The 18,578-nt window shown below is 42.5% G+C and overlaps 2 protein-coding genes across 7 annotated transcripts in view; both read left to right on the top strand.

Moving 5' to 3' along the window:
- The window catches only part of CEP135 (centrosomal protein 135), an 82,799-nt gene extending 70,775 nt beyond the window's left edge, over positions 1-12,024 (top strand). For all 3 annotated transcript variants that reach the window (XM_053607155.1, XM_053607156.1, XM_053607154.1), the window contains exons 25-26: positions 3,448-3,561; positions 10,347-12,024. In XM_053607155.1, coding sequence (XP_053463130.1) covers positions 3,448-3,550 — 103 coding nt within the window. In that variant the 3' untranslated portion in view covers positions 3,551-3,561; positions 10,347-12,024. The remainder of the gene's footprint in view (positions 1-3,447; positions 3,562-10,346) is intronic.
- A 2,796-nt stretch (positions 12,025-14,820) lies between these two features.
- CRACD (capping protein inhibiting regulator of actin dynamics) overlaps positions 14,821-18,578 on the top strand; it is a 238,238-nt gene continuing 234,480 nt past the window's right edge. For all 4 annotated transcript variants that reach the window (XM_053606052.1, XM_053606055.1, XM_053606051.1 and 1 more), the window contains exon 1: positions 14,821-14,936. The gene's annotated coding sequence lies outside the window, so the exon portion shown is untranslated. The remainder of the gene's footprint in view (positions 14,937-18,578) is intronic.

Here is an 18,578-nt window from a genome sequence, read left to right as displayed (position 1 = left end):
ATGCATGTGAGACCCCATCTCTACTAAAAATAGAAAAACTAGCAAGATTGGCGGCGCCTGTGGCTCAAGGGGTAGGGCGCCGGTCCCATATGCCGGAGGTGGCGGGTTCAAACCCAGCCCTGGCCAAAAAAAAAAACCAAAAAAAAAAAGAAAAACTAGCAAGACATTGTGACAGGCACCTGTGGTCTTAGCTACTTGGGAGGCTGACGCAAGAGGGTCACTCAAGCCCAAGAGTTGTGATGAGCTGTGATGCCATGACACTCTATCCAGGGTAACAGAGTCAAACTCTATCTCAAAAAAAAAGAGATGAGTTTCATTTTATTGCTCAGGCTGGCCTCAGACTTCCTGGATTCAGATGTTCTTCTACCTCAGTTTCCCCAGTATCTGGAACTATAGGCATGTACTACCATGCTCAGCCTTTTTTTTTTTTTTTTTAAGCAAAAGACAAGGTCACACTCTTGCCTGGGCTAGAATGTAGTGGCATCATGATAGTTCACGGTAACCTCAAGCTCCTGAGCTCAAGCCATCCTCCTGGCTCAGTCTCCTGAGTAACTGGGACTACAGGCAGCCACCAGAATGCCCAGCTTGTTGTTATTGTTGTTGTTTTGTTTTGTTTTGTTTTGTTTTAAGGAGACTCCCTGTCTTGCCCAGGCTGGAGTGCAGTGGTTAGTCACAGGTGCTCTCAGGGCACACTGCAGCCTCCACTTCCTGGCCTCAAGCTATCCTCTCAATCCTCTCGTGTCAGCCTCCTGAGTAACCGGGACTGCAGGCACACCCCCTGTGCCCGGCTTAAGTCACAACTTTTGAGTAATGTGCTGTTTGAGGTATAGAGGGAGCCTTAGCTTGTAGCAATGACATGAAAGCTGTGTTGTTAAGTTTTTGTAATTTAGAAGATTTAGTTTCTGAATGTACTATACATATACAATGATTTCTATTTCTTAATCCTAAATTCTCTGCAAACCTAAATGAAGCTCTCTGTTGACCAGGAGGTTATAGCACGACCCACCCCCTTACTCTCTTCCATTTTTCCTTGCCCCTGACCCTAAAAGAAAGCTTGAGCCTCATAACCGTATCTTTTTTCACCTTACCATCATTGGTAAGGTGGTAATGCACCACCATTAAGTGGTGCATTCTCATAGAGGCAATATTACCACTGCCCAGGGGGGAAAAGAAAATTAGTCATTAGGGGCAGAGGAGGAGGAGGAGAAAAGAAATCTTAGGAAAGTAGAAGGTATTACAATGATGAATGAGCCTCCAGAGGGCTACAGAACATGAACAGTGTATCTGTATGTTAAAATGTCATGGGGTTGGGGAGAAAGTCTACAAAAGTTTTCTTGAGAGAGTAATGATGAAAAAAGATTGACAAATACAGAACTAGGTAGAAGTCCTGAATACTGACTGAAGAACTCAAGATTCGAATAGCCTGCAAAGGAGAGGGCAGCCCCAGGCACAGGAAGGAAGCCTGAGAAAGAAAATAGATTCTTACACTTCTGGCATTTGGGAGTTTTGCGGCAGGAAGAAGGAAAAGGGCTGATTTGTGTGCAAGAAGAAATGGAAATGGAAGGGGCAGAGAAGGGAGCCAATCAGCTTGAAACTCAGTACTCAGAAGGGGCAAGTATGGCCCTAGGGCTGAAGTGAGAAGGTGGTCAAGTGCAAACAGAGCACGATCACCCCTTATACAGAAGTTTTGACGGCTGTCTTTGAATTGATGGGAAAGAGGTGAATGTTATATACGTAAAAGCAAAAGGAAGGTTGCCACGCAACGGTGATCTGATAGGCTAGAACACCAAAGAATCAGCTGAGTATATTTAGTATTTCCATCCTTCTGTATTCAGCTCAGGATAAAGGTAAAAAGAGCCTGTTGTTATGGGATGTGTCTCTGCACAATAGTTCAGATATTGTTATTTTCATTATAGGCCAGAATACCAGTTGAAGAAGGCACTCGAATGAGTAACTGACTCAGGGGACCCCGCATAATGAGGGAGTCAGCCACGTATATAGACATTTAAAAACAGCTTATAACTGCAGGGATAGAGATGAGTGTGGGGTTTCATGGGCACACTGGAGGGTGGAACCTACCCAAGTCTGGAATCAGTAAGGAAAGTTAGTTTAGGGTGTGTTGGGCAGCTGTGGTGGGATATCCAGTAGACACTTTGAGGTGGTATGGACCGTAAAACAGAACCAAAGATGGAGATTTGGGAGAGTAGTTAGGTTATAAAAGCATAGGATAAGAGAACGCAAACCTAGCCCTGGGCAATATAGACGGCAGCAGAGGATCCAGTAAAAGAACTAAGAAAGGTGGGTAGAAAGAACCGGACCATCTAGGTAGAAAGAGAACCGGACATGCGGACATGATAGTCACACGAGCCAAGAGTGGTCGCCAGCGCAGAGCACGGGGGAGGTCAGTAAGGTATGGGTTTGTCTGCTGGTGTGTGAGCTTTTAAGTTTTTTGGTTTTGGGTTTTTTTTTTTTTTTTTTGAGACAGAATCTCACTCTGCTGCTGTGAGTAGAGTGCTGTGTCGTCGTCATAGCTCACAGCCACCTCAACCTCAATCTCTTAGACTCAGTAGCTGGGACCACAGGTGCCCACCACAGTGCCCGCTAGTCTGTTTTTCGTAGTGACGGGGTCTCCCTCTTGCTTAGGCTGGTCTCAAACTCCTGAGCTCAAGCAATCCACTGCCTCAGTCTCCCAGAGTGCTAGGACTGCAGGTGTGAGCTACTGTGCTTGGCCATAGCTTTTTTTTATTTTTAAGTATAAAGAAAATTAAAATTGGGCGGCGCCTGTGGCTCAGTCGGTAAGGCGCCGGCCCCATATGCCGAGGGTGGCGGGTTTGAACCCGGCCCCGGCCAAACTGCAACCAAAAAATAGCCGGGCGTTGTGGCGGGCGCCTGTAGTCCCAGCTGCTCGGGAGGCTGAGGCAAGAGAATCGCTTCAGCCCAGGAGTTGGAGGTTGCTGTGAGCTGTGTGAAGACACGGCACTCTACCGAGGGCCATAAAGTGAGACTCTGTCTCTACAAAAAAAAAAAAAAAAAAAAAAAAAAAGAAAATTAAAATTATCTGTAAACAGGTTCTACTTTCCATAGTCACTGTTACCATTTTTAGGCTTAACATCTAGTCATGTGTTTTTATGTGTGTCTGTGTATCCTACTTTTTCTCCAAAATATTGTGAGCATTTTGCTTCCAAAATATTATTTTAACAACCACCTACCATTCAGACATGATTATACCATAATTGATTGTGAACTATCTGTTATAATGCATATTCTTTTAATTGAGATCTTTTATTCACTCCTTAAATATCATACAAAGACATAGAATTTATATTTCATAGAAATATTAATTTAGTAGAAATTATTAATTAACTAATAGCACCTTATAATTATGTATCCCTTTTGAGTTTTCATGGTGAGTACGTATAATCTCTCTCGTTTGATCTCTACTGACAGAGAACGAGCAATCCAGGAGATGCGTCGGCACGGTCTTTCTACATCACCCCTTAGTTCCACTCTGAGGTCTCCTGAACGTTCTCCTGAACATTTAAATATGTAATTATCAGAAAGGTATGTAGGCAGCATCAAGGACAGGCAAGACTAACCTGTGGTTGTAAAAATTCAGAGAATTAGTTTTCTGTGTTGGGGAAGGGAGATTTCCTGGAAAGGGGCGGTTGTAAAAACTCACTAAACTGGCATTTATAGTCCCTGAGTTTAAAAAGGGAAGACATCAAAATGAAACATTAAATGGCAGTGATATATCACAGGGTAAGTATTTGAGGAAGTAACAAGGGGACAAATATCAGGTGGTGGGAATGTTGTAGACAAGGGCATAGAAAGTGAAAAGGTAGGTTACGGGAAATAATAAGGGAGGAAGGTTTAGAAGTTAGAGTGGGATATACAGAATATATGGACAGTGAGGTTAAATTAGAGATTGTAGACGTTATTCTGTAAGTCAGTGGAAGCCATTGAAGGTCAGTCTTTCTGTGTACAGGATGGGTACAAGGAGGGGTTAAGATGAAAAAAACACTTTGGGTAGATGAGCTTCACAAGTGTGTTTGAGCCCTATTGGAAAGGGTGGAGAGGTGGAGAGAGACTAGAGGTGGAGATACAATCAGTGCTGGATGTTTAATAGTAAATTACGATGTTTATACTTAAAAATGCCATGTCATAGTTGTATAGCTCAATTAATTTTCAAATTGGACACACCTATGTAAAGCAAGACCACAAAACAAGCCAGGCAAGATTGTGTGAACCTATCATCCCAGTTACATGGGAGGCTGAGGTGGGAGGATCACTTGAGCCCAGGAGTTCGAATCCAGCCTCAGCAACATAGCAAGGCCCTGTCATCTCAAGAAAGAAAGAAATAGGCCGGGCGGAGCCTGTGGCTCAGTCGGTAAGGCGCCAGCCCCATATACCGAGGGTGGAGGGTTCAAACCCGGCCCCGGCCAAACTGCAACCAAAAAACAGCTGGGCGTTGTGGCGAGCGCCTGTAGTCCCAGGTGCTTGGGAGGCTGAGGCAAGAGAATCGCTTAAGCCCAGGAGTTGGAGGTTGCGGTGAGCTGTGTGAGGCCACGGCACTCTACCGAGGGCCATAAAGTGAGACTCTGTCTCTACAAGAAAAAAGAAAAAAGAAAGCAATAGGCCAGGTGTGGTAGCTCCTGCCTACAATCCAAGCACTCTGGGAGGCCAATGTGGGAGGATCCCCTGAGCTCAGTAGTTCAAGACCAACCTTAGCAAGAGCAAGACCCTGTCTCTACTAAAAATAAAAAAAAAAATAGGTGGGAATTGTGACAGGTGGCTGTAGTCCCAGCTACTCTGGAGGGGGAGAGAGAAGAATCATTTGAACCCAGGAGTTTGAGCTTACAGTGAGTTAGGCTGATGCCATGGCACTCCTGTCTGGGTGACAGAGCAAAACTCTGCCTCAAAAAAAAAAAAAAAAAAAAAATGAAGAAACACATTATCTCTCTTGGGCTCCCTTCTGGTTAAAAGGGTTCTCTCATCTGGTCTAAAAGTAATCTGTGCTAAAGCATAGATTCTTCTTGCTTGCTTTTGGGCGTTTTATAAATGACATAATGCGTTTCTGGCTTCTCTTTCTCAGCAGTCCATCTGTGAGACTCATCCATACTGTTGTATGCACTTGTGGGTTGCTGGGTCTTGTTTAGTGGAGTGCCATTATGTGAGCTTGCCACAGCCTACTTACTCATTCCACTGTTGTTGGGCACTGGGGAGTTTACAGTCTGGGCCAGTACAAATAGGGCTGTGGCTGTGCACTTAAGAGTGAGAGTGCTGGGTCACTGGATATGCATATATTCAAGCTCTAGCAGATACAGCAGAACTGGTTTCCAAAGTATTGTAAAGAATTAGGACACATTCAGCTAAGGAAGGGGCAGAGGGACGGGCTGACACACTGGAAATGGGAATGAAGCATGAGTCAGACCCGGTGTTTGACAGGGACTGACCGAAAAACACACATTCATTTACAGAAATAGCTGTGTCAGACCTTTTTTTTTTTTTGAGATAAGAGTTTTACTATGTCACCCTCGGTAGAGTACGGTGGCATCACAGCTCACAGGAACCTCCAACTCTTGGGCTTAAACGATTCTCTTGCCTCAGCCTCCCAAGTAGCTGGGAGTACAGGCGCCTGCCACAATGCCCGGCTATTTTTTGTTGCAGTTGTCATTGTTGGTTAGCTGGCCTGGGCCGGGTTCGAACCCGTCAACATTTCCTTGATAACTTAGTTCTCATTATGAATATTAGTGAGATGCTATTATTTAACATATGATGCTCCCTTGTTCTGATTGCTGTGCTATTGCTTTTGTGTTCGTGTGATTAAAACATTTATTTTCCTCTTTGGTTTTGAGGACCACTTCTCAGTGCTCACTGCTCTCACTGTGTCTTCACAACTACTAAGTTGCTGTGTAATTTTGAATGCAATCAGGTGGTAGTTCACTTCATGACAGCGTGACACAGACATTTTCTCATGCTTGCTTCACAGCTGCAGTTTAGAGTAGGGGTTGGCAAATGAGAGTCTGTGCCACAAATCCATCCCACTGCCTATTTTTGCTAATTAAGCTTTTTGGAGCACAGCCACAGCCATTTGTTAAAATTGTAAGCCTGCTTTTCTGCCATGGCGGAGTTGAGTAGCTGTGACGAACTCTGTGGCCTGTAAATCTAAAATGTTTACTTCTCGCCTTTCCATATCATGTAGCCTCTGAAAAACTCAACTGTATACCCATGAGAAAGTAAGAGTGAAAGATAATTCCTTGTTTTTATGAAAATAAGCTTGACCTCGTAGAGTCCCTAAAGGGATATTAGGCCTCCCAGACTGCACTTGAGGAACCACTGACACCGAACGTAGTAGACGCAGCAATCCCTAAAGTGGTGATGAATTGGAAAACTTTTGATTACCATAAAATATGAGTTTTGCCATCTTAACTATTTAATTTTACAATTCATTGGCATTAGTTACATTCACAGTGTTGTGTGACCATCACCAGTATTTCTAAAAGCTTTTCATCTCTCAGACAAAAACTCTGTACCCATTAAAGAATAACTCTTCCCTCCCCCAATCTCACCTTCCCAACCGTGGCAACTTCTAATGTGCTTTTCTGTTTCTATGAATTTGCCTAGTCTAGATTTTCTTTCTTTCTTTCTTTTTTTTTTTTGAGACAGTCTCACTATGTCGCCCTGGGTAGAGTGCTCTGGCGTCACAGCTCACAGCAACCTCAAACTCTTAGACTTAAGCGATTCTCTTGCCTCATCCTCCCAAGTAGCTGGGACTACAGGCGCCCACCACAACGCCCAGCTATTTTTTTTGTTGTTGTTGCAGTTGTCATTATTGTTTAGCAGGCCCAGGCCAGGTTCAAACCTGCCAGCTCCCATGTATGTGGCTGGCGCCCTAACCACTGGGCTACAGGTGCCAAGCCTAGATTTTCATGTAAGTGAAATCATGCATTATTTGTCTTTTTATTTCTGTTTTGTTTCACTTAGAGGACATTTTAGGTTCATTCATTTAGGAGGGTGCACCACATTCTTTTATCCTTTTCATCATTTGAAGATACCTAGTTTGTTTATGAATAATGTTGCTATAAACATGGACATTCAAGTATCTGTTTTAGTCCTTGTTTACAAACCTTTTGGTATATACCTAACAATAGAATTAATGGGCTATATGGTCCTTTTGTTTACTTATTTTGAGGAACTGCCAAACTTGTTCCACTTTACATCTTCACCAGCGGTGTAGAAGGGTTCCAGTTCTCCACATCCTGCCCACATTCATCATTTTCCATTTTTTAAGTTATAACCATTTTAGTACATAAGAATTAGGAAGCTTTTATAACCATTAACAGATTCACAATTTGGCTTCGCCTGTGCTCAGTGGTTAGGGTGCCAGCCACATATACCAGGGCTGGTGTGTGTGAACTTGACCTGGGCCTGCTAAACAACAACAACAACAACAAAAAATTAGCTGGGCATTGTGGTGGGCACCTGTAGTCCCAGCTACTTGGGAGGCTGAGGCAAGAGAATCACTTGAGCCCAAGAGTTAGATGTTGCTATGAGCTGTGATACCATGGCATTCTACTGAGGGCGATATGGTGAGAATCTGTCTCAAAATAAATAAGTAAATCACAATTTGTGATTTTGTAATAATTTACAATTAGTTTTTTTCTTTTTTGTGGAGATAAGAGTTTCACTTATGGCCCTCGGTAGAGTGCTGTGGCGTCACACAGCTCACAGCAACCTCCAACTCCTGGGCTCAGGCGATTCTCTTGCCTCAGTCTCCTGAGTAGCTGGGACTACAGGTGCCTGCCACAAGGCCTGGTTGTCTTTTTTTTTGTTGTTGTTGCAATTTGGCCGCGGTGGGTTTGAACCCACCACCCTCGATACATGGAGCCGGTGCCCTACCGACTGAGCCACAGGCTCTGCCCTTACAATTAGTTTTGAAAGTATCCTAATGATATTATTTTGTCATCCATTTTTAAAATTTCACCATAACTAATATTAAGGGATTTTTCCCATAAGTACTCAGAAAAGAACTGCACAGGTATGAAATAGCTTCTCAGATTGCTAATTGAGAGAGATTACTAATTGCTTCTTTAACTGTATTTTAACAATCAGACACTGTATATAATCCAATTTTTGTTCTTTTTTGACTATTTCGTCTAATACATGGTATTGAGTATTTTCCTGTCCTCACATACCACACACACTTCGGACTCTATAATTGAATTAAGTCCTGTCTCTCCACGTGAAGACAGTGTTAGATCCCACAGATTAAAGAGTGTGGTCCTCTCCCACATGCACACACTTCAGACGCCCATCAAAACCCTAGGTTGTGATCTGGGCTTCTCAGCTATCAGCTTCCCACAGCCCCATCTTTGGGCTCCACTACTTTGGTAAAGCGGCTCACAAAGGTCAGGAAACTCCTTCAGTTTACCTGTTTATTACAAAGGCTCTTACAAACGATAAACGGTACAGATGAACTGACAGATAGGAGAGAAGCATTGGGGAGGGCAAAGCTTCTGTGCTCTCTCTGGCTATACCACCCTCCCTGCATCTCCAAGTGTTGATCCATCCAGAAGCTGTTTGAGCCCAGTCTTTTTTGAGTTTTGTGGAGGCATCATTAAGTAGGCATGAATGAGAAAATCATTGACCATTGGTGATCAGCTCGACTTTCAGTTCCTCACCTCTCCCTGGAGGTTGAGATGTGGGACCAAAATCCCAAACCGCCATGATTATGTCTTGGTCTTTCTAGGGACCATACCGGATCCTGTTGCGGAGCCCCCAGCTGCCAGTCATATACTTAGCATACAAAAGGCACTCTTTTATCACTGTGGAGATCTGAGGAGCTGTGGGCCAGGAACCAGGAGCAGAGACCAAGTATATGCAATCGTGCATCGCTTAGAGATGGACATACATTCTGAGAAGGACGTTATTAGGCATTTCTCCATGCAAACAGCGTTGAGTGTACTCACACAAACCTAGGGGCGGTCCAGCCTGCTAACCCCTGCATTGTGTTGTGTGGCCTATTGGGACACAACGGTATTTGTGCATCTAGGCATAGAAACAGTACAGTAAAAACATGATAGAAAAGATTGAAAATGGTATGCCTGTACAGGACATTCACCATGAATAGAGCTTGCAGAAGTCGCTCTTGCAAATGTAAAGGCCTACCATGGTACTATACACTAGTGTAGACTTTATAAACACTGTACACTTAGACTACACTAAATTTAAATTTTTTTCAATAATGTGAGTTAATACCTTATTGTAACTTTTTCACTGTATAAACTTCAATTTTATTTTAACTTTTGACTTTTATTTATTTATTTTAAGACAGTCTTACTATGTTGCCCTTGGTAGAGTGCCGTGGTGTCATAGTTCACTGCAACCTCAAACTGTTGGGCTTAAGCAACTGTCTTGCCTCAGCCTCCCAAGTAGCTGAGACTACAGGCGCCCGCCACAACGCCCGGCTATTTTTTTGTTGTTGTAGTTGTCATTGTTGTTTGGCAAGCCTGGGCCGGGTTCGAACCCTGATATATGTTGCCGGCACCCTAATGCTGAGCTACAGGCACCAAGCCTTAACTTTTGGCTTTTATAATAGCACTTAGCTTAAACAAACATCGCATATCTGTACAGAAATGTTTTTTTCTGCATATCTTCCTATAAGCTGTATTTATTTTTTAATTTTTCATAAATTTTTTGAGCATTTTTGTTAAAAATGAAGACACACACACATTAGTCCAGGCTTACACAGGGTCAGGAGCGTCATTATCACCGTCTTCTACCTTCATGTCTTGTCCCACTGAAAGGTCTTCAGAGGCAGTAACACACATGGAGCTGTCATCTCTGTGATAACAGCGCCTCTTCTGGAACACCTCCTGGGGGACCTGCCTGAAGCTGTTTTGTAGTATATGTGTATATATACGATATATATAGATACAGAGAGAGAGTATACTAAAATAATGATAAAAATGTATCAGATGGTAACTAGGAATTTTTCAGTTTCATTATCTCATGAGACCACTGTCATACATGTGGTTCATCATTTACCAAAACATCCTTATGCAGCACACGACTATATTTCTTATATCACGATATCACATGTGCTTACTGAGAAGACATAAAATACAGATGTATAAATAAGGAAACCAGAATCACCTTTAAAAAAATATAGAACAGTACTTCTGAACTTCAAGAAGTATAATAGTACTTCATAAGTATAACGATTTGGGGCACAAGTTTTATTAGAGACTATAATTACATTTAAAACTGAATTTCAGTTTTTAACGAATATATTGAATAACTATGATTTTTCTCTTAACCCACTTTCCCCCCTCCCTGCTTTTCAGAATAATGGTTTTCAATGAGTTCCTGTATGGATTTTTAAAAGAACAGAACAGTAGTGAAATATTTGAAGTACTTGTTCCTGAAAATCATGAACATTCACACAAATTCTACCTCCGTCAACTTTTATATAAATCAGTGAATATTTATGTTAAAAGGTTTGGTTTAAAAGGACTATATGTGTATATTTTCATATATATGTGACAAAACAAAATATATATTAAATAGTGCTTAACTGATGTTATATTTTTATTATTTCTGACTTAAATTCCTCCTCAATGTGTGTTTATACTGTGAATTAATATAATGTATTGATAATACTTATTTTTCAATTTTCATGTCTGGGTTTATAATGCCTATCTTAATGTAGTCACAAAGAATTGTCAACTTGATGCTATGTTGTCTAGCTTAACTTTTTTTTCTTAAAATTATTCATAGATTTACTATTATCAAGGGGAATATATTTACATCTAGTCTTACTATAATAGAGGTCTTCATAAAATAATGATTGCCATATATAATTTGTTATTGCCAACTAAAAGAACAAAGATGGGAAAGGTACGTTACATACAATATTATTTTGGCCATCACATAGACTCGTCACGTAATGCATTTTGAAATCAAACTAAAAGGTATGTTTAGAGTTTTGTATAATAATAGAACAGAAGTTTGGAACATTTTTTCAGTAAATAAAATTCCTCAGTGTATTAATTTAAAATTCAGGAGTCGGAAAGTATATGGAAGTAAATATAGTAAAACATTTTATTAAAATTCCAACCTACATTCAGTTTCAGTGTTTTGCTTTTAAACCTGTATGTTGTAATTTACCAGTCTTCCAGAACACTGTGTAAACACTGAACGATGGCAAATGAATTGAAAAGTTTTTTATAATTAATTTTCAAAGTTGTAATTTTTAAAAATGTAGTATGTACATATATTACTAAAACAACAGAAGCAAAAAAATGGAATGTCAGATATAGAAACTAATCCTGTTTGAATCATACACATTTGAAGACAGTCCTGGTCTTAATAGATTTTATTATGATTGAAAAAGAACTTAACATAGGAAAGTGAAAGACCAACTACTTATGTTTTGTTTCCTCTGTGGTTTAATAAAGTAGAGCGTGTGTGTACCTGGGGTGGGCAGTGCTCTTTTTCTAAAACTAATATGCCTTATTATGTCCTTTGTGATAATTTGGTGTGTATTTGGTTATGGGCTGGCTTTTCCACCATCTTTATAATGTTATGTATCCCATCTCCTTTGTGTGAATTCACTTATCATCACAATAGACAAGAGAAGTAGGACTATTGGCAGTACCATATGGAAAAAAATATTTTAATAAATATATGTAAATAAAAAATATTTGTCCCTACCTTTTCCCCTAAAGCAACAGCAAGGCATATTTTTTTTAGATATTTTATTTTTAATGTTTCTATAATTTAAGAATATATAGCTTGCCCTAATTGTTATTTTCATAAATACGATACAGTTTTTTAAAAATTAGTTTTATCTTAAAATACTGAATGTTCTGACCCTTTATAAATGTTTTTAACTGTTTTAAATAATTTTAAATTATGGAGCTTGACATAGATATGCCAATAAACTTTACAATCAATTTATTTTCTCTCTTAAAATAGTTCATTTATAGTTTTGTGTTAGCAATATTCTAAATTCTAAAAGTGGTTTTTTTTTTTTTTTTTAAATTCTAAAAGTGAATAAAAATTTACTGAAGTCAAACTTTATCATGGTAGGATATGCAGATATCACTGAACTTAGGTGCCAGGCACTTTTTTTTTTTTTCAAACCGGCTTTTATTTACAGTTCAAAATATAAGAAATGAAGTCACAGTTTCTGTTAATCCATCCACAAAATGTTTATGTATGTGCATGTGAGAGAGAGAGAAAGAGAGAGAGAGAGAGATAAATGGATCTGTACTTCTCACTTGCAAATACTTTTATTGAGCACTTGCTCCCATTAGACTATGCCACCTGCTGCCTTTACTGCAATTTATTGCCCCTCAGATCTCCGGCTCTCCTTCCCAATTCTTAGAAGATTTGAGCAGATCGCTTAATATCTTTCTACTATTAGTTCTGTCATCAGTCTTTTTATGTCAGTATCTTAGGCCATACCTGCACATTGTACTTACCTGGAGAATTTTAATGAAAAACTGGTAACTGAACCCCTACACCAGATCAAATAAATCAGAATTTCTGCAATGTGGTCTTATTTTTTTAACAGACATAATAATTGTACATATAGTAATGTAATATGTATAATGTATAGTGATTAGAGTATGGTTACCATGTTCATTATCTCAAACATCATTTCTTTGTATTGGGAAGATTCCTTATCTTCCTCCTGGCTATTTAAAACTATCATCATCCTGCCATGGCATAGAACAGTAGAACTTATTCCTCCTAACTAGGTGCAATTCTTATGTCCTTTAACAAATCTCTCCCTATCCCCCGTCCCCCTACCCTCGCCAGACTCTGGTGTCCCGTTCTACTTTTCACTTTGGTGAGATTAACTTTTCTTAGCTTCCACATATGAGTGAGAACTGCAGCATTTCACTTTCTGTTCCTGGCTTATTTCACTTAACATAATGTCCTCCAGTTCCATCCATGTTGCTGAGAATGACAGGATATTGTTTTCCTTAGGTCCTCTAGATAATTCTAATGTGCAGGCAGGATTAACAATGGTGACTTAAGAGTGCTGACCCACCAAATTGCTTTCCTGACTCACTAATGGAAATCAACCTGTAGTTTTGAAGAAAACTACATGGGATAGATCTTGTCGTGGCCTTTGAAATCTCAATTTCTACCATCCTATTAACCCCTTTTTCTAAGTTACTATACATACAACAACAATTCTTCAACTCCTCTAGAATCCTAGACCATTGAAATTATCACCTGTTTCATCATGCTCACTTTCTTTAGCATCTTCTGAACATGCCCTAAATTCTTGTCCCTCTAAACTGAAAACTCAAATCTTATTTATAACCAGTTACCCAAGCTATGCTGCATCTGTACCTAAGTCATTTTTGCTCTGTTGGCTTGCTTCTACTTGCATACACACCATACATGCCTCCCACTTTTAATCCCCCATTTGAAAAATCCTCCTAGGGAGGCCGGGCATGGTGGCTCACACCCGTAATCCTAGCACTTTGGGAGGCCAAGGTAGGCAGATCTCCTGAGCTCATGAGTTTGAGACCAGCCTGAGCTCCAGTTACTCAGGAGCCTGAGGCAAGAGGATCACTTGAACCCAAGAGTTTGAGGTTGCTGTGAGCTATGATGCCACAGCACTCTACTGAGGGTGACAAAGACTGTCTCAAAAAATAAAATTTCCTATTTAATGATAAGTAATATTATTACTCAATAATACTGAATTGATTCTGGCATCTCTTCATGAACAGTGAACCAAAAACAGCACAGACTGATTTCCAATAGTTGCAGTGACACAGTCATAGCAAAAAAATAGCACCTCTCAGTGTTTTTTTCTCCCACCAAAGAAAAAGATTAACATTTGTTTTCCTGAAAATATAAAAATCAGTATTCAATTTCATATGGCTGGGGACAATATGCTCAATGTCAACGTCACTCTGTTCAGATGTACAACCACTCAGCAATGCAATTCTAGCCTTTTTATGTCTGGGTGGCATTTTTCAACTTGTCTGACTCCAAGGAGTCCCAAACCCAGTTCTTTTTCTTTTCTTTTTTTTTTTTGTAGAGACAGAGTCTCACTTTGTTGTCCTTGATAGAGTGCTGTAGCATCACAGCTCACAGCAACCTCCAGCTCCTGGGCTTGGGCGATTCTCCTGCCTCAGCCTCCCGAGTAGCTGAGACTACAGGTGCCCTCCACAACGCCCGGCTATCTCTTGGTTGCAGTTTGGCCGGGGCCGGATTCGAACCCACCACCCTCGGTATATGGGGCCGGCGCCCTGCTCACTAAACCCCAGGCGCCGCCCATCCAAACCCAGTTGTTCTGGTTGGGACTCTGGGATGAAACTCCCTCCAGGGTCCCCGTCACTCCCGTTAGTCTATGGCTCAGGCAAGTAACGGGAACCCTCTTTGGATCTGGCGGAGTCGTGCCTGATGGTTCCAGGCTCTTGTCCCCTGCGGGACGCGCGCGTCCACTATGACAAGCCCAGACTCCACGCGCTCAGCCCCCCCGGTGTCGTCCCCTGCGGTGGTGGGGAGCGCAGTGACGGGCCCCGCGCCCTCCCCGGGCCGCTCCTGCTTTCCCGGCACCCCCAGGGAGGGGAGCCGGCCAACGCGCGCCGTTCCCGGGGGCCCGAGAGGGAGGCCGGCGCCTCGTGCCCGGAGGTCCCGGGGCGAAGCCGGGCGGGGCGGCGGCGGGGTCCGAGCGCCCGAGGCGCGGGCGGAGCATGTGACCAGGCGGCGCGGGCCGGGCGCGCAGTGCCGCGCGGCGGCGGCGGCCGGGAGAGCAATGGAGGCTGCGGCCGCCTGAGGGGCGGGTGCGCTGCTGGGGCTGCTGCCGGGGCTGCTGCGCGCTGTGCCGCCGCGTCCGCGTCCGCCCGGGACCGCTCGTCGCCCGCCAGCTGCTGTGCCAGCCGGGGCGCCGGGGGCGACCTCAGGTGAGCGTCTCGTCGGCCCGCGGCCGGAGCCAGACAATGGGGACCGCGGGCGGGCTTCTCTCAGCCACTCGCGCCTCTCCGGACCGGGCCCCCGCCGCGCCCGGGGACCCCGATCTTGCCCCAGGGGTGTGGGGTCGGCGCGCGGTGGGTGGACTGTGGGGCGGTGTCCCCGCGAGCAGGGCGCGGACCTCCCCAGGAAGGGTCCCCGCGAGCGAACCTGCGCACGGGCTGCGCTCCGGGAACTTGCCAGAAGCGTGGGACCTTCTCTCGGCTCCGGGTCGCGGGGTCCCCGGCTGCGACGGGAGCTCGGGCGCTGACCCGGCTCAAATCTCTCCCCCGCCCGCGGGCTGCATCGCTTTGTTTAACCTCTGCCAAACCGTTTCTCACAAACTCCTGTGGCCCCAATTCTGATGAGCCACCAGTTTGATGGCTGAGGCGAGACAAAGGTTTCCCCTGTTTACCAAGGGCCGGAGCCGGGAGTCTACTGCACGCTGCCAGGGCGTGCAACGTGCTTTCCTTATCTGCTCCTAGGGGTTGGTGCGATGGTTTTCCTGGTCCTGTAACCGTCCTTTCTTGCAAACTCTGTAGTGGCAAGATGCACCTCCTTAACCCTATGGATATAGTGGGTGGGGTACGGCTTTTTTCTTTTTTTTTTTTTTTGTGATTATCAGTAAACAGAAGGGCAGACGCTTAAATTTCCATTAGACGGTCTCAGAATAGAGGTATCATAATCATTTTCTGAATTCTGTACCTAAAGAGAGAATATGTATTTAAAAGACATTGGTCCAGTGGAGGGGGAGGGTGCAAAACATAGTGACTACGACCATGTGTTGTGAAATTTTAATATGGTTTTAGGAATAATGGCCGGGAAACTGAGCCAGGGTAGGTGAGGGAGTGTTTGTGCGTGTGCATGCCTGCGTGTGTGGGTGGGGGGTGCTGTGATGGTGGTGGGCAGGGAGTGGTTAGAATACAAAGGATATGGCAGTTTTAGAAAAAGGTTCTTAGTAAATACCCTGTGGCAAATTTTCATGGCATTGAGTTGGCAGTGAAATCAATGTTCCCCTGTAAAAATCACCTATGGGAGTTGTGAAATTATACTATATAAAAATGGCTTACAGTTATTTGGCATTGTTCGGCACTCAGGAATCTGAAAACAGCAATCAATTTTGAGTAATTTTTTAAAAAGTCAACAAAGGGAAGGCTACCTTCACTACTTACCTCCTTTATTCTTTGGGAAAACAGAATCCTTGGTCCACAGAGGCCAGAGACAATGCCTGTTAGAAGACATTTTCAAAGGTAGCTTTTTCAAAAGAAACATTTTGAAAAATGCATTTTTATAAGAGTGCAGGAGGGATTGCTTCAACTCAGAAATGTGCGGTGATAAATTCATGCTACGGGATGGCTCCTTCTTGCTAGTCATTATTCGAAACGTGTTTTATTCTAAAGCTTAGTTGTACAATCACCTGTAACAAAGTCAGAAACTTTAAAGACTTAGCAGGACTTACAGAGCACTGAATTTGGAGGCCAGAAGGTAATACAATTAACGCTGACTTGACAGACTTAGGCAGTTGGCATGAAAAACAAAAGCTACCACCTAGTTCTTCATAAACTAGAAAGCACTATCGCGAATGTAAGTGATTATTATTGCTAGACGAGGAAGCTATGTTTGACAGTTTTCTCCTACACAAGTTTAGAACAATTAATTCAAATTATTCTTTGTAATTCGCATTTCTAATATGGCACCAGGTAGGTGTTCAGTAAGAAGTAGTGGAGAGAATGAATGGTGAAAAAAATACACAAGTGGATAAAATGTGTACAGTTGGAATCTGTTTACCTCTTTTTAGCTTAGCCAAGACTTACTAAAGGCCTACTGTGTTCCAAGAACGGCACAAAGTATTCCCACATAGTTTGTGAAAGCTGGGCGACCTTCCTTTTTTTGATCATAGTTGATGTATGTTTCTTTGAAGAATGGGGTCCCTTGGGTGGTTTTATTGAGTAGCACAATAGAACCCTTCACCTGTTCTCTGTGGATATGCTTTCTTACAATAGCCTGCGGGGAGGCAGGGCAGATACTATCATTCCCGTTTTGTAGGTGAGGAAATCCAGACACAGTGAGATTAAATGACTTGCCAACTCCTTGCCACTAAAGCAGCAATGCCAGGGGCAGAAGCTGGATCTCACACCTAGAGCTTTCTCTCTGTATCAAACCATCTTCTTCACTAAGATACACTGCACCCCCCACAGAATCACATGAGTTAGACCTCCTGATAACCTCTTCCTTTGGGTAACTTTTATGTAATGACAGTTATACTTTACAACCTAGTACTTACTGAAGTGTTTAGATGTACAAGTTCTGGAGCCAGCTGTCTTAATTTGAACCCTTACTTTACCAGTTAGTTACTCACTCTGCATCCTTGCCAAGTGATTTAATCTAAGCCTCAGTTTCCTCATCTGTAAAATGGGGGAAGTAATACTGCTTACTTTGTAGGATTTCTTTGGGGATCAAAAGGGAATGTATATGTGCTTAGGGCAAAGTCTAGCACAAACCAAGCCCTCAGTTAACGTTTATTCTCATCATTATAATGTAAAGCAGTGGCTTTTAAACTTTTGTTTTTGCGCAGTAACAGATGCTTTTTGCATTGCTACTCAGTATATAGTCACATTATAAATATAGGTAATTAAACAAACATGAAGTAATGCTTAGACTTCCTATGTACCATGCGCTCTTCCATTTTTTATTCTATCTTACTTTGAAAAATACTGGTTGAGGGCTCCGTGCCTGTGGCTCAAGCAGCTAAGGCGCCAGCCACATACACCTGAGCTGGCGAGTTGGAATCCAGCCCGGGCCTGCCAAACAACAATGATGGCTGCAACCAAAATATAGCCAGGCGTTGTGGCAGGTGCCTGTAGTCCCAGCTACTTGGGAGGCAGAGGCAGGAGAATCGCTTGAGCCCAGGAGTTTGGAGGTTGCTGTGAGCTATGATGCTACAGCACTCTACCCAGGGTGACAGCTTGAGGCTCTGTCTCAAAAAAAAAAAAAAAAAAAAAAAAATTGCTGGTTGAGATCCACTAAATGATTCCACATTCCATTAATGTAGCAGGACCTACAGTTCAGAAAGCACTAATGTAAAGGAAAATCAGGTTAAATTTGTTGTTGAATCTTTATATTTTCCTTCACACGGTCTACAACATCAGTTGGAATTTGAATTATTAAATTACACTTAAAGATAGGTTCTTAAGCTTTTTCTTGTAATTATGTTCATGTATTGAGTATTTATGGTCAGGGTACTGTGCTAAGCAGTCTGTTGCTATGTTATCTAATTTAGTTCTCACAACAGGAGTGTTAGTAGGCCTTGTGTTTCCATTTGATAATTGAAATTAAGACTCAAAAGAGGTTTTTATTAACTTGCTCAAGGTCCTGAAGTTAGAGGGGGATGATGAATCAAGGATTCAAGCTTGAGTTCTCTTTGACCTAAAGCCTGTCTGCCCTTTTATCCCCCACACTTTGTTCTACTGTCCCCACACCGTGATTTCTGAAGATAATTCATTCCTTCTCTAACATACATTTAAATGCTGATATAGCGAATTTGCCTATTATGGTATATCTTTTGTCATTTCTTTTGAAGAGACTCATTTGCCGCC

The sequence above is a fragment of the Nycticebus coucang genome, chromosome 10, assembly GCF_027406575.1.
Source record: "Nycticebus coucang isolate mNycCou1 chromosome 10, mNycCou1.pri, whole genome shotgun sequence".
NCBI lineage: Eukaryota > Metazoa > Chordata > Mammalia > Primates > Lorisidae > Nycticebus > Nycticebus coucang.
The sequence above is the reverse complement of the archived record's forward strand: the minus strand, read 5'-3'. Positions and strand labels throughout refer to the sequence as shown.